The 23,775-nt window shown below is 32.0% G+C and overlaps 2 protein-coding genes and 1 pseudogene across 2 annotated transcripts; all 3 read right to left on the reverse strand.

Moving 5' to 3' along the window:
- Nucleotides 1–1,570: 1,570 nt before the first annotated feature.
- LOC129891093 (pectinesterase 2.2) lies at nt 1,571–4,263 on the reverse strand. The gene is made up of 3 exons (XM_055966348.1): nt 3,246–4,263; nt 2,469–2,660; nt 1,571–2,361 (listed from the first exon to the last, which is right to left on the reverse strand). Exons 1-3 carry the CDS (start codon nt 4,189–4,191, stop codon nt 1,856–1,858), a joined length of 1,644 nt encoding a protein of 547 aa, XP_055822323.1. The 5' UTR covers nt 4,192–4,263; the 3' UTR covers nt 1,571–1,855.
- Nucleotides 4,264–10,140: 5,877 nt separating this feature from the next.
- LOC129892560 (thiamine thiazole synthase 1, chloroplastic-like) lies at nt 10,141–12,636 on the reverse strand. Its single transcript, XM_055968142.1, has 3 exons — nt 12,154–12,636; nt 10,787–11,347; nt 10,141–10,550 (listed from the first exon to the last, which is right to left on the reverse strand). The coding sequence occupies exons 1-3, from the start codon at nt 12,505–12,507 to the stop codon at nt 10,389–10,391; spliced, it is 1,077 nt and encodes a 358-aa protein (XP_055824117.1). The 5' UTR covers nt 12,508–12,636; the 3' UTR covers nt 10,141–10,388.
- A 5,925-nt stretch (nt 12,637–18,561) lies between these two features.
- On the reverse strand, nt 18,562–23,100 carry LOC129891797 (thiamine thiazole synthase 1, chloroplastic-like; annotated as a pseudogene).
- Nucleotides 23,101–23,775: the final 675 nt, after the last annotated feature.

Below are 23,775 nucleotides of genomic sequence, written 5' to 3' on the forward strand. Positions count from 1 at the left end.
GTCCTATGTCCTGTGGCAATTCTCGTTGTAATGGTGTCTACTTATTTAATTTTATATAAATTTAAATATATATTTATGTATGCAGATAATTATAGGAAGCTTGATCTCAACAATCTTTAATTTTCAAATTTTTTCCCCAATTAGAATTAGTTAATGTCTTAGCAAAACTAGCAACGATAATGTTTATTATACACATTTCATTTCAATTGGTTTGTTTTAGTTAATTAGAGTACTATTTAAACAATTAAATGATAAAATTCTATGTTCGAAATTAGTTAATTTGACCCTAGCACTGATGGGATTTTCTTGATGTTTTTAGTTTAAAAAATTATGCACTATTTCTATCAAATTTAACCAATACAAATTGTTAAATAGTTGACCTAAGCTAAAATTGTTAATTTTTGGCAAACTTGAAAGACCAAAACTATTTGATGTATATTTAGAAACTATTTTGAATACACCCTTAAATATAAGGGACCATTTTTGTCATTTATTCAATCAAATTATATACATTTTAAAAACTACCCAACTCATCAACCTACTAGGAATGGTGAACATGAGCTACAGGATGTTCAACTCTTAACCCAATCAATAGGCAATAATCATTAAATATGTGGGATGAAAACTCTGCAGCATTATCAAGGCGAATGAACTTAATATGATTATCAGGAAACTGTGCTCGTAGGCGTATTATCTGTGCCAATTATTTTATAACGTCAAATTGCGATATGATAATAGGCACACTTGAGACCATTTAGAAAAAGCATCTATTAGAAACATAAAGTATCTAAACGACCCACTAGGTGGGTAAATGGGTTCACATATCCCATGTATATGGTCCTAGAACGCAGGGGACTCAATCATAACTTATGTTGGTGATGGCCTCACAATTGACTTGCCTTAATAACAAGCATTACGAAAAAAATCGTCATTTAAAAGAATTTTTAGATTCTTTAATGAATGTCTATTTGAATTTTCTATAATTCGTCTCATCATTATAGATATAGGATGTCACAGGTGATCATGCCAAAGTACGAAAGTATTAAAATTAGTGAACTTCTGATTTACTATAGAATATGTCTCAATCACACTAATCTTCGTCCAATACAACCCAAAAGATAAGGCTGGAATTTTTTCTATAACATATGTCCGTCCAGAGACATTTTTGATTATACCAAGATATTCAAGATTTATTTCATCATTTGTCTTGATATGATAATCATTTTCACGGATATCTTTAAAACTCAATAAGTTTCTCCGAGACTTAGGAAAAAATATACCATTATTTATTATGAATTTAGCTCCCTTATGCAAAATTATAACGACTCTTCTGAATCCCTCAATCAAATTGAATTCCTTTAGCTTCTTCTTGTGTTTTTCTTTATATTTTGAATTTCCTCAGTGAAAATTCTGACTCCATCCTTTCATGAAGTTTTAACTTTGAAACTCCAAGATAATATTTTGGAATTACCTATGGATGTTCAATGATTAGGAATTGTTCAAACTATTTCATCCCTTTACTCTTTCTTTTTTTCAACTTTTAAAAATAGTTTTGTTATTAAAACTCATATTTCCATGAACGAAGACTTTATTTATGAACATATTACTTCAGATCCACCAAGTAGGGGTAAGATCTGCGTACACTTACATTGGGTATTTTGTTCTATATAACTTCAAATCTACCCAAGAAACTTACTTCCAGCAAACTGATGTTTGGTTTGTGCTTGGTGCAGCCTGCATGTAGCACAACCAAATAGCCATACTGTACTACTTATTTTGAGCTTTCTAAGGATACTGCAACATAAAAATACATACTTATGTCTTGCTACATAAACAGTGTGAATTTTATAGTAGCCTACTCATTTAATCCATCAACATACGCCACGCCAGTAGAACTCAACCATGATCCGCCTTGAATCAGCTCAGCCACGGTGAATGGCATAGCCTCAAGGGGAGAAGTAAGGATATGATAACCAGGCCACTTGACGCGCTTACTAGTACCAGCACCAGGTCCTTTGTTCATGTACTCCCCATAATATAATGTGCTCAAGGCAAATTCTCCGTTCCATTCAGCCCAACCCGCTGGATCAATAAGACCACCTAAGTATGATTGCATCACTACAGTTCTTGAATATTCTTTCCATGGCCTACCAAGATATGTTTTGAATTCGTTCACGACTGGTTCAAGGTCCGGACTTGCTATTATGTCACAGAATTGAATTGATGTCCCCGTGGCCTGATTTGGGTCCGTCCTGCCTTGTGCAGTCACCATGTTTTTCTGATTTTTACTTGGTTTTCTAGCTACGAGCTTACATTTCTGTAATACAACTGCTGCATTACCAAATATGAAATCGATAGTACCTGCAGAGAGACGGATTCAAGATTTATACTTTAAAATTTTATTATGTTCAAAATACTGAGTTCAAATGAACGCATAGCACATTTTGCATAATCTGCTTCACTAGTACCTGTAACGTAGGAGTCTCGATAGAATTGCCTTAGAGAATGTGCATAAAGGGTGTCTTGATAAGCATCAATACGACAACGATTTATGACAGACATATCAGCTCCAACTCGAAGTGCAACTGCTTGGTGTTTTTCGGGTCCTGCTGTGTTCTGTATGCATATGTCCTGTAGTATAAATCCTTGTCCAACTGCAGCTGCAATACGATGAAATAGTATATATGTAACACTTGTTCATTAATCAAGATATGAACCAAAATTGGCTAAGTTCTTATTATGAAAATACTATATGCATTCAGAGTTCATGTTATATGCATCCCCTCCCGAGCTATAATGGGAAGAAATGGGCCTATTTGCCCCCATATAAGGTACAAATGGCCACGAGATGGCAGAGGTGATACCGGTTAACTACTGGACATGCCACCATTGCTGCAGTTGGTTGTCATATGCACCTATATATAGGTTCCTGTACATTGTCATACGAACATTTTATACAGAGTTGAGTATTCTGAGTTCAGTTGTTATAACACAATCCTTAAAACTAGATCATGATGTGAAGAGGCTCAAGATCATCTAAGGAGGCAAACAAAATACATCCCAACGATATGGGAACTCAACACCCTTGCACGTCCAATATAAGTAAGTTGGAGGACCAATATCGGTAAATCATGAAGGGGTCTAATATACACTAGGTGATTGTTTTCCGTCTGTCGGAACAGTCGAGGTGCAAGCTGACACGAACACCACAGTTATAAGAATAGACTAATGAATTGAAAACTTACCAAGAGTGGCAGAGCGGAAGGTTGTTGTTCCATCGACAAAATTAAGGCTACCAGTAATGACGGTGGAATTCATACCATCACCAACAATCATCAAGTTCATTTTCTTCTTAGTCACCTCAACATTCTCTTTATAAATTCCCTTCTTTACATAAATCACATACCGCGTCTTACTCTTATCTGGGGCTGCAGCAACTGCTTCAGCAAGTGTTTTATAATCCCCTTTTCCATCTTTTGCCACAACTGCATTTGCTTTAATGTCCTTACCAGAACTCTCGAGCAACTTCCTATCCCTCGAACTCACCCACGATGGCATTTTCCCTAAAACCGGCCTCAAAACATCCTCATTCTGAGTTGTTACAGATGCGAGTATCGCCAATGCTACTTTAGCTCTCGTGATCAACTCATCAAGCATTGTTCCATTTTTAGTAAACGAATCAAGCTCATCTAAGCACGTAACGTGGTTAGTGAGCACTCCACTTAGCCATATTTGCGCGTTGGCATGCGCTAAGCGACTTATTTTATCAATTGCTACAATTGAATCAGACACTAAATCAATTGACAGATCAAGAAGCTCAAGACAATCAGTTAAAGCTCCTTGTTGATGAATGTCATTGATTCGGTTCTTGATTTTGTGGACCACTGGAATTGCATTGTTCATTTGATGAACATATTTAACTAGAAATTTCTGCAGAACAGTAAGTCCATCTGAATCTGATGTGACAACTTCATTGGACATGAAATCAGAGACATAACTGAGGCAGAGTTGGGAATCTTGTGCAGCTTTACATAGATTAGAATGTTTAATCTCAAATTTATATGGAGCAACAAGAAACACAACTAAGAACAGAGCAACAAAGAAAGTTATAACAAAAGTGAGGATCTTGAAGCTGATTATAGGATTTTGTTTGGGTGTTTTTGTTAACAAAGGTTGATGAGGAGTAGCCATTTTAGAAGTTTGGAACTCTGTGATATGTTTGATGTTTTGAAATACTTCACTTATTAAAGTAGTACTTTGTTTATATAATAGTTAAGGGTGAACCGATCACCTAAAATTGAAATCAATTTTCCCCGGATACTGTAACAAAGTTTTGCCTTCGTTTTAAACACCTCATATCATGTTCTGCTATGTTATTTTGACACTTTTGACTGACTTGACAAATAGTATGTATTGCACTACCTCACAGGGTGAGAGCTTTTTTTTTTCGTGAAATAAAAAAAATCTTTCTTTTTCTTGACTCTTTCTTCCTTTCACCATCCCCGACTCCACCACCATCATATCCACCCTTTCTCTGTTACCACTAATATCACCCATCTTGGTCATTTTTTTCTTCCCCCACCACAATAACCATGAAATTTCCACCCTTCTAATCATCATTTGTAATAATAGGTACAGTAAATCAAAAATGGATTCTAAAATATTTTTTTGATGAAACTCCATTTTTGAATATCCAAAATTTGAAAATCCTTCTAACTATGTATTAGGATACATAATTGTTCTTTTACCCATTTATTTAACGTTCCACATTATAACTACCTATCTTGGTTATTAATTTTTTTAATTTTTTTTTCGCTACAACAATAAAGAGAGATCTGAACAATCAGGCTGGTATTATGATACATAGTTATTCTTATTAAATTTTTTTGGATGAGAATCCAGATTTAAAATTCAAATTTGTTGGCTAAAGTTTGATTGAAATGAATAATAACGGTAGATTTGTGCTAAAAAATTTGATCCAAACACTGATTTATTACTTTGGATGGAAGAAATCGAGAGAAATTGGAACCTCCCAGCAAGAAAAAATTCAGATCTTGTTAAAATAATTTATATATTTTTTTTAACTCAAAATTTATTAATTAATAATTATTTTGAACACAAATGATAAATGTCTTCATTTAATTCGACACTTTACACGTGTCATTCGCGAGTGAACACACACAAATTACAGTTTTGTTGATTGAAAAAAATAAGTTTGAAAATAATACATCAGACATGACATGAGATGTCTAAAATGAACAAAGTCTAGTTAAAATGTTTAACTGAAAGTTTATGTTAACTTTAAGTGGTCATTCATGGGTTCATCCTTTAGTTTATATATATTAAAATATAATATATCTAACTAACGGATACTTGAGAACACTTGCAAAAGATTTTTCAAAATTTTGAGTTGAAAGTGTCTAAGAGGGACATTTTATAATATGTTTAGATTTTCAATTATAATATATCATAGTCTGAATATCTAAATTAAATTTACTGATACCTTTTTTAAAAAATAAAACAAAAATATATTAAATTTACTAATAAATTTAAGGGATTGTCAATGTATTTGGTCTACGTTAAAAGAGGGGTAATTGTTTGGTGTTTTATTTATGGAAAAATTATGCGGTATGACAAATTTTACTATTATACTACGCGTTTATGGTATAGTTTAAAATAATTACGACTCGCAGCAAACATATTTACGCAGTATGACAAATCTCACTACTAGATATACAATATATATGTATATCAGTTATCATTATACATTTTTTCAGACAAATATACATATACAATTCGACAGATATACATATACAATTCACCTCTCGATCTCGCTCGCCTCTCTCCTCCTCTCTCGATCTCGTGTGGCAGATATACAAATACATATGTATATCAGTTACATATATACAAATTTTCGACAGATATACATATACAATTCGCCTCTCGCTCGCCTCTCTCCTCCCTCTCTTGATCTCTCTCGCCTCTCTACTCCTCTCTGTCAATCTTGCTTGCCAGATATACAAATACATATATATATATATATATCAGTATTTGTATATTTCAGAATACAACTAATTTATGAGTATAACATTTGTATAATTCGCTTCAACTTTTATATAATCGCTACAACTAGTTTGTACTATATTATTCCCTCGCACATGCACCACAAGCTTATAGGCACCACATCGCTTTAAATGGTGTACCCACAAGCTTATAGATAACAACATCGCTTGTGGATGCATGTGAGGGAATAATATAGTACAGATTTTTTTATTTACTTAAAATTAATTGATTTTCATAATTTACTGGCTCAATAAATTTTGAGTCACACAAATAAGACTCATTAAAAGGAAAGCATTTTCTATCAAACATTTTTTTCATTTCTAAAATTCTCAAAATTTTTAATTAAAAGTGAAATAATTCAATTCATTTCATCGTAATCATTAACGCTCTCCGTGAACGGTGGAAGAAAATTGTGTAGTTGAGACCAAGTTTCTCAATTTTTCTATAGTGGAAGCAATAATATAGTGGTCTAGAAAGTAATGTGATAAATTTGACAAAAGAGAGAAAATTGATATGACTTAACTACTTTGTCCAAAGTAGGTATAACCATCTTGAGATTGTGATACTAGGACTTTCTAAAGGTGAGATTATTAGAACGGTTAGTTTCTTCACTCTTAATCTAATTTTTAAAATAAAGAATTTTTTAATCAAAAGTATTTCTTTCTTTAATAGATTTGAACTCGAACTAATAAGACCAATCAGTATTGAATACCTAATTGGTATCAAATAATCTCTCTTTCTTTATTAGAACGGTTGATATCTTTATTCTAATTGAAGGAAAGATAAAGTATGCTTCAAGACGGAACTACGAAGTATCAAACAAAGTTTCAATATAGTAAAAATAAATAGTTAAACAGAATTCGAAGTAGAGACAAATTTTCTATCTTATCAAATATGACATATAACATCATCCTCGTAAAGTCATTATTGAATATCCTAGATATTTATTCATATTAAACAAAGTCACTATCATACACATGTTAATTGAACAAAGCATAAGGTATCCTAGTGGTCCTTTATCTTATCACGTCACACGTGGAGACATCTTCCATTGTTCCTTTCCGCTTCATGCAATAGCACAAAAGCAAGAGTCAAGTTTCGAGTCGAAATTCTTGAATGAGCATTGATGTTAGCATGACAACAGCATGTGAATTTTAAAATAAAGTTGTGTCATTTTAAAATAAAAAGAAGAAATAAAAATAATGAGACATTTAAGGATAAATAATTTTCCTTTTTAAAAAAAATTATTTAGTTTTATTCAATGTACCAAAATAAAAATTATCACCTAGACAAGGTATATTTTCAAGAAGATCAAAGAGCAGAAAATGGCACTAAAGCTTTCAGTGGAGGCCCATTACTCAGGTCAATATTTTTTTCAAAATCAGCCAAACTAATTATAGTAGTAATATTTAGAGTGGGTTGGGGGGTCCTAAGGCTATACCATAATATTCTAATAATAATAATAAATGGTTGTTTGGATTAGTTTTTTTAAAATAGCTTATAAGTTAAAAACTAAAAGTCGTAAGTTGGCTTTTAGCTTATTTTTGTATTTTTTTGGCCTAAAAATAAGCGTTTAAAAGTATTTTTTATCTTTCTCAAACACTTTCAAAAACTACTTAAAATAAGTCAATTCAAACACCCTCTAATTCTACTATCATCTGTCCATTTCATATAACATGATTATTTTTATTTAAGAAGACAAATGATCTCTTCAATTACAATTTCTTAAATATCTTTTTCCTATTCTTCAATGTGCAAATTCTAAATATGTAATTTTCTTTGTTGCTTTTTTAAAATTTAAAAAATCAACTTTTTTAATCGACATCCCTAAAACTTTTTATGATTAACATGATATTTAATTGACGACAAATGAATAAAGTATCACCAAACAACAATATAATCAGTGTAATTTTATAAGTAAAGTTTGAAGAAAGTAAAATGAACACACACTTTATTTTTACTTTGTGAATAGAATGATTATTTTCTATGGACTCTAAACTTCAAACAGTTTGTCAAAAATTCAAGACCAATCAAATCAAAAACTCAATATCAACTATTTCTAAGGGTATTCAACGTAAATTTCACGTTTGTTTTATCGTTCTACTTCTATTGAGTTAATTTTGCATTCAAAAGTGAAAGAACTACAACATACCTAAGTTTTTTATGGAACCTCCACCATTGGCTCAAGGGAGTTTACAACAGGTTTCACTTGAAGTTACAGTGATGAAGTCAGAATTTTAACCAAGGAGGTTTAAAATTTGAAAAAACTAGACACACAAACTAATCGAAAATGGTTCGACATCTATTATATATACATAAAAAATTATTTTAATTATGTATAATTATTTAATAGCCAATAGTATGGCACCAGATGGGGAATGTGAGCCTACTCCATCCACCAGAAACTCTAGATGCTTCTACAAGTGAGCACTTTGTGGCAGCAGGTGTAATTTTTTATTTTTTTTGTAATGACAAACTATGTTTCAATAAATAAATCCCTTTTGAACCAAAAAAAAAAAAAATACTCTTTAAAAAAATTCATGTTAATCAAATGGACAAAATTTTGCTTTTGAAAGTAATTAGATGTATTATTTTTTGGACAAATTATGTAAAATATCAATTCATAAATTTTATTTATTAAATTTTTAGCTCAATTTGTCAACACTGTTCGGTGCTCGACCTTATTTTTCCCCCAAAAAAATGGCCACCAACTTCAGCATCTTCTTTGTTGCGTCTTCTCCCTTCTTTTTCTTCTTCTTTTTTTGCTGCTTCTTCTGCTTCGTTTTTCTTCTTCTTCTCCTACTTTAAAACTCGACGTACTGCAATATGAATCAGTTAAAAGGTGATTTTGAGTTGATTGAGATTAAATAGTCGGTTTATACTTTATATATAGTTAAACTATATTCAACTTTTTGAATGTATTATAATGTATAGTCGGTGTATAACTCAGGGACGGACCTACGTGCAAGTGAGGGGGTTCATCCGAACCCTTTTCGTTAAAAAATTACACTGTATATATAAAATAAATTTTTTAATTTTTGTGTATATATTTAACATTGAATCCCCTGAGCATAAGCCAAATGACTAGCTCGGTGGCAAATGGGGTTCAATATTTCACCGTAGCTTGTCTCAACTCGCGAGTTCGAATCCTATTAAGCACTTTTTTTTTCCTGATTAGCATGTTTAATTTTTTTTGAACCCCCTTCATAAAATTCCTGGTTCCGCCACTGGTATAACTCATTTATATGTAAGCTATATATTATATTGTGAATGTATATTTTCTGATTTTTAACAAATTATATTGTATAGTTAATGTATATTTACTATAATTTTTGACTATTTTTATATAAATAAAATACAACTATATTTATTATAAACTAATTACTATATTGTATATATTAACCCTGATTTGTTTTGTTCAGATGAAAATTTTAACCCACTAGAATAACAGGTACATAATCTTGAATAAATGACCTCAAAAAGGTCATTAGTGCAAAGATATCTTTAAAAGTAGTTCTCCAGGAATGGAATTTAGGCGACTAAATCACTTTCCTGAATTTAGGCGACTAAATCACTAAACTAAAAAGTACGCGATAAAAATTTTATTTTTTCATCTAACATAAATTATTGATGAATTGTCGAGAATAAAATTTAAAATAGGTAATCATATTGAGTATTATTTCATACTTATAATATTTTACAATAAGTGTTATATTAAAATTAGAGGCCCAAAAAAGACTTGAAACAATAATATTGAAAGTCACTTTACAACGAATTATTTCAAAATCTTATATATATTCTGACTTGAGTCAGACTTCAACTGAGAGTTAGTATGCTCCTTTCTTTCAGAAGCCATTTTCTAGAGGGTTAGTATGTGCACTAAGTTTGTACGTATCAATTTGATGGGCTATCCGTTGCTCAGTTGTATTATTGCCTATTTATTGCCTAGTTGACCTGTGTGTTTTTTTAAATTAGAGTCCTTTTACCATTTGAGCAAATGCCCAATATATACGAGAAAGAAAGATCTTGGCCCAATCACAATGTTCATTCACCCAAACCACATCAAGTACCAAAACAAAGTCCAAAAGGCCCATAGGATTATTCAACGACCAAAATAACAATCTACCACTTTTTTCACATAGAAGTTTCACTAAATCAAAAGAGAAAGAAGAATTGACATGACAACCAAAGCACACAGAGACATTCATCTTGCTGATCTTATATTAATCATCCCCTTGCCAATTTATCTCTCCACCACATAACCATACTCATCTAGGAAAAACTAATATTTTTCATATCCTTTCTTAGAAAACTATAAATTACATTCAAGCATCAGCAGTTTCAGCTTCATCAGCTGCAGCCAACATAAGCTCCGGGTGGATGCTTGTTTCTGCAGTTCCGTCAAGGGCGTTAGGCAATCCCAACGCTCGTAGGGCAAGGTGTGCTGCCTTCTGCCCTGATATCATCATGGCTCCAAAAGTTGGACCCTGAACAATATAAAACATTTCCAATTAGTTATACTAGCAAAACTAAATTAGATCGGCTGTATGAAACATTTGTGTCCATTTTGCTATATTAAGGCAAAATTAGGAGTTTCTCCCAAACTTGTTTGAGACTGATTGAGGCACAGTTGGCCTTGTTTGTTGTAAGGCAAATTAGGAGTTCATAGAATACAGACGTGCAACTACTTTATAGTAGTAAGAGTGGTGACAAATATACTCACCATTCTTGGTGCTCCGTCAATTTCAGCAACTTCCATTCCTGTAACAATCATTCCAGGTACAACTTCTCTGGTAAGTCTAACAATCGCGTCCTCAGCAGCGTTCATGTCCAAAGCTTTCATTCCAGGAACACTGTTGATCATGCCAATGCTCCTGAGCCTCTTAACACCAGTGGCTCCCATGGGACCATCGTGGCCACAGGAGCTGACCACAACCTTAGCCTCCATAACATTGGGGTCCATGCAGGATTGTGTGTCGTGGTTCTGGGAAACTAAAGACCAGTTAGTGACAACACCACCGACTCTTCCGTTCTTCACGATAAGGTCCTCTGTTGCAACAGCATTAAAGAGCTTCACATTTGGCCTGGCCAAAAGCTTGCTCATGATGGTTGAGGTGAACAAGGCAGCGTGTTTAATGACCACGTAGTTGTCTTGCTCGTCGTAATCAATGCCTAGCTCGTTCAAGAAAAGATGTGCTGGCTTACGCACAACCATGGCTGAGAAGAGTTGTCCACCTAGCCAGGCACCTCCACCAGGGCTCACAGATTGCTCAAGGATGGCAACCTACACATATAAAGTCAATTCACATAAACAACTCACAAGTTCAAATTGGAGAACATTGATATTGCAATCAACGACAATTATAGCAATTAGAACATCAAATGACTTCATTGTAATCGTGAATGTGTGTACACAGTCAGATCTAGGACGGGCTCTGTGTATTCAATTAAACTCATTGTTATCAGCTCAACTTCTTAAAAGCAATTTCACTGGTTCACAAGCATATAAACAACTTTCCCAATTAATATATACTTTTGTCTCTTGAATGGTCCCACTCAAATAGCAAATAATCCTAAGGGAAAAAGTGTCACATGATTTATGGGTACGAGTAAAGTTGCAAATACTTTTAATAGGAAACCTATGTGCCAATAATCTATCAAAAACAAGTAAAACAGTATCTATCAATTTTTTAATTCAGCCCAAAAAAAGGTTGCATTTTTATATTAACAAATTTTAAAAATCTTCGTTTTTTCTCACGAATCATGTCAAATCAAACAGTAACACATATGGAGCACAATTGACGACAGAACACAAACTGCAAAATTTCCCGTCTCTGCTTTTAAAATTTAATTGACATGTCTCCCGAGCCTTGATCTAGTGTTAAGAGCGCAACATATGATGTATCAACACTGGGATCACATCCCAGTTGCAGATAAAAGTCTGATATCTATGGTTCACCCAATTTTTATTGTATATTAGTTTAAAATCGCGATTTATCACTCTTAGACTTCAAATCGACCAAACTTAAATTTCGATATCTATGCATATATATATATAAAATAAATTTTTTTTATAGAAAAAAGGCATACCTGAACATCAGGGTTCTTGCTGAGCTCATAAGCACAAGATAGACCAGCAGATCCAGCACCAACAATAACAACATCAGTATCCGCATAAGTGATCATATCCGTCATGTACCTACGTGTCATTTCCCGAGCAACAATCGATTCCTTAATCGGATTAAAACTGAAACTTCCGAGATCGTAAGGAGGAGGAGAAGCATCAGCAGACATGGAAACAGCCATATTCTGTGGGGTTGATTTCACGATTTTCAATCTAGCTTGTGATGAAATTGGTACTCCATAGAAAGATGATTTGTGTGTGTCAAGGAAATTAGTCTTGGAAATAACAGAGGAAGCCAAGGTGGAAGCCATTGTTGCCATTGATAGAGAGAGCTCGAAGAATTGGGAATTGGGAATAGAGCGGAGATTTTTGAGTGAGGAAGTGGAAGGGGAAGAGGAAGGATTTATATAGGGGATCGAGTGACAAATATGGAGAGCGAGAGAAAAATATCATGTACATCTATCTCCATAAGTAACACTTGTAAAGCATGCAGTACTCTCTGCCTTTAAGATTTATCAACATATTCTATTTAAATATTTAACAAAGAAATTAATTATTGTGTTCAAAGTTTACAAGTGTAGATTAAGTTATTTTAACCATAAGGAAGAAAATGATTGGTATTCATCCAAAAAAGTGTTCTAAAATTCAGAAACAATTCAAGTTTACAATTTTGTTAAGAAAATAATTGGACCTCCTGCAAAATAAATTAAAATTACATCAAATATAAAAAGGTAAAAAGAAAAATAAGATGCATAAATTAAAAATAGAAAAAAATATACGTCTTATCACTCCATCCATGTATACGTGGTTAAGATTGAGATTTTTCATATCAAAGTTACTCTGTTTGTTTGGTTGGTTGTTTCAAACTCTATTTTTTTATTAGTTAGAATAAAAAATGATTTTAATTTGGATCATTAAATTTAAATTTAAATAAAACAAGAGTCGCTCATTCACATATGTAAATGGAGGGAAAAAATAATATTAATGGAAACCCCTCAATTAGAGGACACGTGGAGAGGGACATAATTTTATTTCGAGAGGGGTAATTCATATCGTGCTATTTTACTATCTATTTTCTTACAATCATGCGTAAGATATATTATTTTTCTAGTTGAGAGTTCACCTCTATAAATCAAACGTAAGAGTAAGATATGCAAACATCTTTTTTTTAAAAAAATAATAAAAAAAGATCTGCATACATTCAATAATATGTGAAAATTTTCTTCTTAATTGTATTATAACTATGCAAAATTGAATATACACTCAAAACATCTAACATTTAACTTTTGTATATGACATAATTTTTCGATGAATAATATGCATTGGACCACCTTTCGTTTAAGATGGCTCCGTCCCTATATGCATCTTACCCTTCTATACCCCAATGTTTTTCTTTCTTCTTTTTTTTCAAATTTAATTTCGAGAGGGATAGGATTTGAAGGGCCTTAATCAATGATACATTAAGGCTGGCCCACTTCTTCTGCAAGTGGTTTTGCTATATTGGGCTTTTTTTGATGTATCAAAGTGGAGGGCCCAGTTCTTATTGGACTCTTTTGGAAGAAAGTAGGAAAATTATTTGATTGAGTGTTTTTTAAAAATTAATTACTAATTTTAGAGATATTTTTTATTTATTACCATTTATAGCAATATATAGTAATACTATGATAAATCTACACTTGTATTAAAAGTGAATTATGCATACAATATAAATGTATTATAGGTGTTTTAAAATATATATTATATTTGTGTAGTAAAAAAACTGACATAATGTATTATAAGTCTATTAAAGTATGTGATAAATGTATTATCCATCTATAAAACTTGTATTATATATGTTTTATAAATAATTCTCTGTAATATATATTATAAGTGTTCACTGAATTATTTTTTTATTGCTATAGATGGTAATATTTTCTTAATATTGTATATTTATGTAAGTTTCCCTAAAATATCTTGATTTTTAAAGATTTCTTGTCTTAGGAATATCTATCTATCTATCTATCTATATATATATATATATATATATAATTCCATATATTATAAATATATATAAAAAAAATTACTAGTCCTACAAGCTAAATGTTTTTATTTTTGAAGAAAAAAATGAGGCACAAAACTTACATTTTTGAGAAATTTTTTGATATGTTTAAAAGTAGTTTATAATATGAAAATTTATATAAAGCAAAGTGCTCCGTTGGTGTTCTCACTTTAGGTGCGACTTTGCTTGATCAACAAATGGATCAAAATGAGCGAGTTCTCATCCTATATTCAAGTCTAAACATGATTTAAACCATCCACGATTCTCTCGAGGTTTTCAAAATTTATCTCGATTAAAAAGAGTCCCCAAAACCAACTCCCACCAAAACAAGCAAGTTGATGTTGTAGTAAATGTTTCCTATAGAACAGAGATAAGAGGGGTTGAAGGATGCAATTTAATTGATCATCCTATGAATCCTAGAAACCATAAAATATTTAATTTTGTTGTTATATTTTTATGGTTTAATATATGTAAGTAGGCTGTTTCAATTTCTATATGAATATCCTCTAATTTTTGGACAATTTAGAATTTAGAATCAATAATCTTCAAATTTTGAATTCTTCCATAAAAACTATACTAACTATTTGATTTATGGAGATGTTGGATGGTCCAAAATTAGCTTCATAATCCCCATTATTTTTTAGGTGTCATTTAGTAGTCATTTCTAATCTTTTCATGCTTTTTTGGTTGGCCTTCTTTGTTCATCATTTTGTGAGGTTGTTATGAGTGAAAAAGACCTTTACTATTTTAGAAAAAAAAAATATCTCCCCCCACCACATTAGCAAGACCTATTGGGGCAAATACTATTTGTTTTTTTCATAATCAGACACAAATTTAAAATTTATGCAATTTCAAGAAAGTCAAGATCAAAAAAGCTTTTTTTTTATTTCAAAATGTAGGAGTAAGATTTATGTATACATCATCTTTTTAGAGTCCATCCGTGGAATTACAATAAGTTTTTTATTGTGTTGTTGTACTTTCAAGATTATGTTATCGCTATAACTATAAGAATTGTTTAGTAGCTGTTTAAAATTATACATATATTAGTAATACAATAATTAGTTCTGAGTGAATCAATGTATTTTTTCATGAAGATTTAAGTATTCTGCTTTATCTCATATATAAAATAATAGATATATTAATTCACTTATAACTCATACACCTATTAGTTATGTGAATTTCTAAATTATAAACAAAACACCTGCATTATTCACATTCAAATCAACTATCAAACGACCAAACTATTCCTAACAGTTACCAAATTCACCATCAAATATTTATTAATATAATTTTTGCAAATATATCAAATTCCAGAACCCATATACAAATCTCTAAATTTGCCCCGCATCCAAAATGCCCCTTCAGGATCTCTAAAAAATAAATATTTTGATAGTTTTGGTGAAAATAGTTGCTTTCTAAAAGTACTTCACTACCTGCTTGGCTATACAACAATTTTTGGATGTCTATTTTTTAATCCTGACGCAAGCGTTAAACATCACTATCATTTTTAAGTCTCTGACTTTGTTATTTAAAGTTGATATACTCTTCATTATAAAAGTAACTTATATATACCATCAATGTTACACAAATGACTCACATATACACTTTTTCTTTAACAGAAATGAAAAAAATTAATTTAAACTTTTTTATTAAAAAAATCACACATAATTTTTTTTTTGCTTTTTCGATTCGACGGCTAATTTGAATTTATTATTTTAATCATTAGACTTATTTTTCACTAACTTTCTTGTAAAATTTGTCATATATACCCCAATATTTTTCTTACAATACAAAAAATAAATTATAATATATCCAAAAAAATTAGTTTTAAATTTTTTCTCTTACCTTTTTTTCTCTTTTTTCATTCACGCTTTTTTTTTATTTCTCATATTTTCCAATAAAGAATGAAAGAAAAAAATAAAATAAAATTAAAAAATTCAAATAATGATAATCAAAGAAGTAAAAAGAAAAAACATATGTAAAAAGGATTAATTATACTTCTACATGAATTTTTTTAAAATTCAAAAATAATTTTTTCACTTTGGTAGATAGAAAAATATATGTAAGCCATTTTTATAATTATAAAAATATATGTAAGTCAATTTTTATAATGGTAGAATATATACTATCCATGTTTGTAACCAGAACATATCAATTATAAATGACAAAGGATAGGCACATATCAGACTATTTTCTCTAAAGTAAAAGATAAACAAATTGGTGGTCGACAAAAACAATTGGGAGGATCTTTAGGAGATATTTCCTATTTAATCAGTCTATTTTCATGATGTGGATAGAAAGGGAAAGGAAAATCCACTGACCAAAGGAAAACATATCAAGTAAAAAAATGGGAAAAAGAAAAAACAAAGTGTCATGGAATATGCCTCAAAGGAGTAGTTTGGTACCAAAATTAATAATTTACGAATTATTAATATAGAAATTAGTAATGTATGAATTATGTTTTATCAAGTATTTGGTTCATTGCTTTCCACCTAATCTTGTGTTTGGATTAAAATTTTATAAAATAACTTTTTTTCAATTATACTCTTGAATTATTATGAGATTTTCTATTTTATGTAATTGAGTCAAGATAGATAGATGTCGGATTAGATTTATTTTTTGTAGTCTTCTAACTAGCTAGGAGAAAAATAATTTTGATATCATGTTTGCTAATTTCTACTTGAATTATCTGAGAAAAAATAATTATTATCTTAATAAATTGATCACAAAACATCAATTTTCAATTTAGAAAAGATAGATCATCTACTTTTATAACCGAAAAAAAAGAAGATAAATGACTGTAAAATTGAATAAACCATTTGCGTTTACACATAAAAATTGCAAGTTGTAATATTAATATGTATGCAATTTTATGAATAGTTCAAAATACAAATAATTAGAAAATCATATATATCAACAAATAATACATTTAATTAAAATCACAAATGTCATGTGGTGATATATTTGCCTTTTCAGTTAGTAAATGTTAAATAACTCACATTTCAAATATTGTGTCGATTTGTATTTGATTTATTTAGCAATAAACAACTCTCTCTAACTAATAAAATTTGTAAGTTAATTTATTTAAATAAATTTACTAGTACAAATATAAAACATAAAATCAAAAAAATAAATAAAATGATTAAAAGGATTTGAGGGGTATTTTATCTTTATATAGCTTAATCTCATGGTATTAAACCTATGTATTATTAATACCACCAAATAGAAGGTATTAGTTAATACCATGTAGGGTATTAGTTATACATAGGCCCAAAATTCCTACTAAACATAGTACAAAATAATACCATACATAATATATGGACTATTTCTTTTAATACTTCCTACCAAACGACCCCTGAGGATATTGCATATGAAACATTACCTTTTCCAATTGAAATCCCCTAGTATAGTGAAGAAGTGTTTTGTAAAATAAGAAGCTTATTTTATATAGCATTTATAAGCACTTTCGATTCAGATATCCCAAGTGTTTTCATTGTTGTGAAATAAGAAACCTCTCTTATAGCATCTATAACGCTTCTAGTTCAAGTGTACAACATGGCAAATATCTATCTATAAAAATTACCTTATCGACTTTCCAAAGTATTACTATAAGAATCGATATTTACATCCCATCAAAACTCGAATCTCGTATGTGATGTTAGAGAGCATGCTCAGGTTAGTTGGCGGAGGATACTCCGATAACGAATTCTGCCTCTTTCTTTACTTGGAGCGCGTGTCGGAAATCATCTTCAATTCCTGGTGCGCTGATTCGAGAACAATCTCACTTTCGTTCGCTTTCTGCTGCTTTTTTGTGATATAGACACTTATGACTTTTCCTCTGTGTTTTGCGGTAATAATGCTCTTATAATATGTCTTTTCAACGCGTTAAAAATTAATTTTACGGTATAAAGTTTGTCCTGTAATTGATACCCCCGAGGTTCCCCAAATGGCAAGCTCGTGTGGCACAATTCCTCAATCTTATTTTATGTGACTACTAATAATTAAAAGGGGAAAATGATAAATATATTTTGAAATATAGTAAATGATATCTAAATATCCTTAGTTATACTTTTAGGATACTTAGACGGTAAGGACATTAGTGTACTAAAGGTATAACGGAGGGTATTTAGATACCATTTATGATAGTTCGGATATAAATCTTAATAGAATGTGTATGGTATGAATAAAAATGTTTAGTATGAACCATATTTTCCTCCATATACCAAACAGAGACTCCTTTTTCTCCTGCACACTGATTGAATCCCATATTTTAGTATCCTAATGATGGTTACTATCTGTGTTCTCAAATTTGTGGACAGAAGAAAGATGTCGTATGGTGTGTGCTACTAGTCAGAAGCCCTCCCCTCTACTCGTCTCCACTTAAATAATGGGCAGTATTCGAAACATGATATATGTGTCTAATCCACACATCACATACTAGACCAAAGAGATGAAGCTAAAGAATGAAGTGCTTGAAAATATAACACGACTCATATTTGTAGAAGCAAATGCAGGGTTTATTCAAACCAGCAGAAATTAAAGAGTAGCAAGTTTAGTAGAATTGAGTTTGGATAGCATATCTCAGGCACTGACATAACAAGTATGATAACTGAGGCTGATGAGAGCAATCAGAAACCATGAATTTTGATGTGCTCTTTCTTAACAGTTCATCCTCATCCAGCCTGCTTCCACAAATCCAAAAAGAAGAAATTAGCATACATAGTAGCTACATACTATAACAACTGAACAGAGGAAGTCCAAATGATTGTTAATGCATGACATAGGATATTTTAAGCATCTAGTTATCATAGCAAGATAAGTTAATATTGAACGAGCAAAAAGACATAATCCCCACCTCATAGATGATTGGTTGTTTTGCATGGTTTATCAAGGGCGTTGGGTTGTCCCAACGATCGTAGGGCAAGGTGCGCTGCCTTCTGTCCTGACATCATCATACCTCCAAAAGTTGGACCCTGAATAATATGAACATCTCCAATTAACTATAACTTCAATCAACAATTTGCTTAAATTACCAAACTAATTTAGATCGGCATTTGTATCCATTTTGCTATACTAAGGCAAGTTAGGGGTGGAGCATCTGAACCCCTTGGTCCGCACCTGGTGTATTTATTTTCTTTATATTTTGAATTCCCTTGGTGAAAATTTGTCTCTACACCACTGTCTCTACGGATGTAATGGTGCACAAGTATATATTATATGTAAGAGTAAGTGGTGACAAGTATACAATTACCATTAGTGGTGCTTCATCAATTTCAGCAACTTCCATTCCTGTAATAATCATTCCAGGTGCAACTTCTCTGGTAAGTCTAACAATCGCGTCCTCAGCGGCGTTCATGTCAAAAGCTTTCATCCCAGGAACACAGTCAATCATGCCAATGCTCCTAAGCCTCTTAACACCAATGGGACCGTCATGGCCACAGGAGCTGACCAAGGGTGCATGCTAGATTGTGTGTCGGAACAACAACAACATGTTCCGTTCTGGGAAACCAAAGACCAGTTAGTCACAACACCACCAACTCTTCCGTTCTTCAAGATAAGGTCTTCTGTTGCAACAGCATTGAAGAGCGTCACATTTGGCTAGGCCAAAAGCTTGCCCATGATGATTGAGGTGAACAAGGCAGCGTGTTTGATGACCACGTAGTTGTCTTGATCATCGTAGCCAATGCCTAGCTCGTTCAGGAATAGATGTGCTGGCTTGCGCACAACCATGGATGAGAAGAGTTGTCCGCCTAGCCAGGCATCTCCACCAGGGTATACAGATTGCTCAAGGACGGCCACCTACACATATAAAGTCAATTCATATTAACCAACTTACAAGTACAAATTGGAGAACATAGAAATATACTGTAATAAACAACAATTATAGCAATTAAAACATCACATGACTTCATTGTAATTGTGAATGCGTGTACACAGTCAGATCACAAAATTTAAACAATCTTTCATTTTTTTTTCTTAAACATCCTGTCACGTCAACCAGTAACACAGAAATTGGGATAGAGATAGTACAATTTGAGGCCAGAACACAAATTGCAAAATTTCCCGTCTCTCTGTTTTTAAAATTCAATTGACAAGTCTCCCGAGCCTTGGTCTAGTGTTAAAGAGCGCAACACATGATGTATCAACATCAGGGGCGGAGCTACGTGGAGCTCGAAAGGTTCACCCGAATCAGTGGCAGAGCCAAGATTTTAAAGAATTTTTATTAGGGGGTGTCAATAAAGTAAAAAAATATATGTTGTTATTTGGAATAGAGCACACAACCTCAAGCATATTTTGCAATCCTTAACTACACTAAAGCTTCAACTTGTATTAAGAGGTATCAATACCTGTATATATATATTTATTAAACTAAATTTTGACCTATTTATATAATGTTATTTTTCGCCGAAGGGTGTCGTTTGACACGCCTTGCCCAAGGGTGGCTCTGCTCCTGAACGAAGCCCCCTTCATCGAAAAATTACACTCAATATATATGAGTAAATATATTAAAATAAAACTCAGTGCTAAAGAGAAGCATAGCTCATTGGTTAATGGGTTCATTGTTAGCTGAAATAGTCTGAGTTTGATTCCCACTATGTGCAACATTTTTCCTTCTTTTTTTTTTGCTTTGGAATGGGCCTCATTGTTTTTTGAGTTCAATGTAAAGCTTTATTATTTTTGTTTTTCATTATTTTTCTCGCTATGCCATATTTTTTTTCTCAATGTGTCTTTGCTTAAATTTATTAGCCACATTTTGATATTTTTGTCTTTTATTCTTTTTGTTTATATTGCTCATTTTGTTTCTACAGAAAAGGGTCAAATATACTCATGTACAATTAAAAATAGTTTAAATATATCCAGGGTTATAATTTCGATCTAAATATACTCCTCCCGTTATACTTTTGATTTAAATATACCCCTAAAATTATAATTTGGCATAAAATTGCCCTTAATTTTGACGGAAAAACACATGTCAAGCTCAAAATTCAAATGACCCAACTCCAATTTTAAATATTCGATTTCTAAAAAAAAACACTTGTTTAACCTGACTCGACCCGGCCCATTTTCTTTACTTTTCATTATCTTTTTCTCTTAAAATCCAAATATGAGTTTCTCTTCAAACAAAATGGATGTGATTTGCTCGAAATTCTTCATTATGTATGAAGAAAACAAATGTGATTTGCTAGCAAGAGTACGTATTAGATATGATAATCTGGCACTAATCCAGACAAAGTTGTCAATGTGTTGAAAAAATTAGTAAAATGCTGGTAACTAATTTGATCTTCATCTGCCATACCTATTAATAGGGATATAGTTTCATTGTGAGTTCTTTTTTAAAGATTATCGCCCTATATTATGAAGGCTGATCAGTTTATTGCCATTTCTGCGAGCAAATGTATCATCCTGAAGTTGATCTACTGTCCTCTACTGACCCACCCCAATCAGCATTATTATAGATTTCAACTAAGTAGGGAGAATCTAAATGCGATAAGACAAGGCAAGTTAAATTGGCGGGTAAAGATTAATATTTTCCTCCGATCTCGCTCCATTTTTTTCTCTTGTAATTTTCACGTCTTAATTTCTTTATACTCTGAACCACCTTCGTAGAAATCCTAGCTCCGTCACTGATCAACACTAGATCAAATTTTAGTTACAGATAAAAGTATAATATCTATTGAAGAAACTTATACAACGAAGAAACTTATACCACCTAACAAATTCAAGAACCAGGTTCTTGAACTAGTAACACGAAAGTGCACAGTAAAGACAAGACACAGAATTTATTGTGGAAAACTTCCTTGAACCACAATCTACACTCATAGGATTTTCACCAAACTTTACTAATCTTTCAAAGAGCAGTTTTAGATTACAACTCAATAATCAAGGAATTAACTCAAATCCCTAACCTCTAACGATTAACTATAATCGCAACTCAAACTCTCCCAGAAGTCAAACCCACTTCTTGTTACAAGCCTCACTTTCTATCTTAGAAAATTATAACTCAATAATATTTCTAAGTAAAGTTCAAACACATGAATTAACTTTCAGTATGAAAACCTAACTCTAGTTCTTTTTTCTTCAATGTTTTCTCTTGAATTGTTGCTTTGCCTCTTGCTTGACAGAAAACTCTCGATCAGATTTTTCAAGAAGAGCTGCAATTAATGTCGTAGCTTTCCTTTTATAGTATGCAAACATAAACCTTATTGAGTCCTATTTGAAAAACTATTTGTCCACCTAATTCTTTTTCTTTTAGGAGTACTCATTATAAGAGTCCTTATTATATCGCTTTGCTTGTTTGCTTTTGTTTACTTTTTATTTCTTTTTTTGTTGTAGCCCTTTTTGTTTTAATTTTTATGTTATCAACTTGATTCACCTTTGTCATTATCAAAATCCAGAACATTGTTGGGTCATCATCTATGATGATTAACCCTTATTAATTCAAAATCGCGATAGTACTCGTAAACTTCAAATCATGAATTGACCAAACTTAATTTTCGATATTTATGTAGTATAGTATATAACAAAAACAGGCAAGGCATATATACCTGAACATAAGGGTTCTTGGTGAGCTCATAAGCACAAGGTCATAGATCAGACCAGCAGATCCAGCACCAACAACAACAACATCAATTTCAGCATAAGTGATCATATCCGTCATGTACCTACGTGTCATTTCCCAAGCAGCAATTGATTCCTTGATCGGATTAAAACTGAAACTTCCGAGAGAAGCACCAACAGACATGGAAACGGCCATGTTCTGTGGGGTTGATTTTACGATTTTCAATCTAGCTTGTGATGAAATTGGTACACCATACAAGGATGATGATTTGTGTGTGTCGAGGAAATTAACAGAGGAAGCCAAGGTGAAAGCCATTGATGGAAAGCTTGAAGAATTGAGAATTGGGATTAGGGCGAAGATTTTTGAGTGAGGAAGTGGAAGGGGAAGAGGAAGGATTTATATAGGCGAGTATGGAGAGCTATGAGAAAAATACCATGTACGTAAAGCATGCAGTTAGGGGTGGCAATGGTGCGAGGCAGGTTATAGCATTTGCGGGACGGAGTGGGTTATAACATTTGCGGGTGCGGTGCGGGTTGCGGATTTTGGTCGGTTGCCTCTTTTTTGTCGGACTTCTATATTATTCTCTTTCAGTTATAGATTACTTTTAATACTTGGGGTAGTACGTTTCGTATAAATGTAGGCCATGCAGAATTGATAGTACATGAATTATTTATACGATGAGTAATAATGAAATAAAAAATTCTTATAGGTCATGAAGTTTTATATTGGGATTAATTATTTGGCTGAACACAATTATCATGATGATGAGAACCAAAAAGAGAGAAGTACGTACTTTTGGGTTTACTAAAGTTGTATACTAGGATTAATTATTTGGCTGAACACAAATATCATGATGATGAGAATCAAAAAGAGAGAAGTACGTACTTTTGGGTTTACTAGTCTCTACGAACCACGTCTATTTCAAATCATAATGTATTCATCACATCTTCAACACAATCAATAGATTTTAAAAGTTCATTTATTGATATT

The sequence above is a fragment of the Solanum dulcamara genome, chromosome 6, assembly GCF_947179165.1.
Source record: "Solanum dulcamara chromosome 6, daSolDulc1.2, whole genome shotgun sequence".
NCBI lineage: Eukaryota > Viridiplantae > Streptophyta > Magnoliopsida > Solanales > Solanaceae > Solanum > Solanum dulcamara.